At 30.0% G+C, this 691-nt stretch overlaps 1 protein-coding gene across 1 annotated transcript in view; it reads left to right on the top strand.

Annotated features, from left to right (window-relative positions):
• Nucleotides 1-691, top strand: part of LOC119587157 (ribonuclease P protein subunit p29-like) — a 3310-nt gene that overhangs the window by 1642 nt on the left and 977 nt on the right. Inside the window, exon 2 of the mRNA XM_037935924.1 lies at nucleotides 69-251. Coding sequence (XP_037791852.1) covers nucleotides 72-251 — 180 coding nt within the window. The 5' untranslated portion in view covers nucleotides 69-71. The remainder of the gene's footprint in view (nucleotides 1-68; nucleotides 252-691) is intronic.

Raw genomic sequence — 691 nt, 5'->3', positions numbered from 1 at the left:
AAAAAAATATATATATCACATAGTTGCATTTAGTCTTTGTTTTAATTATGATGTAATCCTTTTCTCAGAAGATGGAGATTGGGTCCTCAAAAATCTACCATGATTTACCCAGTGTCATTTGTGAGCGTTCATCATCCTTGATAGATCTGCCAGCACAAAAGAATGCTGATGATCTTTCCAAAAAAAGGGAATTTAAAGACTTTGTTCAGTCACTCCTTCCAGAAGGTGACAAGGAAGAGATTGCAACACAGGTACGAGAGGCATTTCAATATTGTTATTTCAAAAATTCTGTATTTGTCATCCTATATTTTGAGTCTGATAAGTAAAAATGGATTTTCTTACAGGATTAGGTATCTAGAGGGAAAATTTTTATTTTTAGTATTTGTTATTAGTTGTCAAAGTATCATTTATCTTTAGTATCATATATTATCTTGTAATGTTATGCTTTTCAGATTGTGTGTTTTTGAATGTAATATATGCATTAAAGATTGCTAGGGCTTACTTTTTTCAATGTAAGTATTGATTTTACTTGTTTTAATAGCTATTGCTGAAGGGTTGTTTGTTTATATAGGTCATTAATAGTTAGAATATTTTATTAATTTGTAGTTTACATTAATTTTACTTCTTTTGCCTTGTATGGCTATATTTGCTCCGAGTATCCTGGCAGTCGTGTGAATGAAAAAAAAAAAGG

The sequence above is a fragment of the Penaeus monodon genome, chromosome 22 (genome assembly GCF_015228065.2).
Source record: "Penaeus monodon isolate SGIC_2016 chromosome 22, NSTDA_Pmon_1, whole genome shotgun sequence".
In the NCBI taxonomy this organism is placed as follows: Eukaryota; Metazoa; Arthropoda; class Malacostraca; order Decapoda; family Penaeidae; genus Penaeus; species Penaeus monodon.
This window is presented reverse-complemented; position numbering and strand designations above follow the sequence as displayed.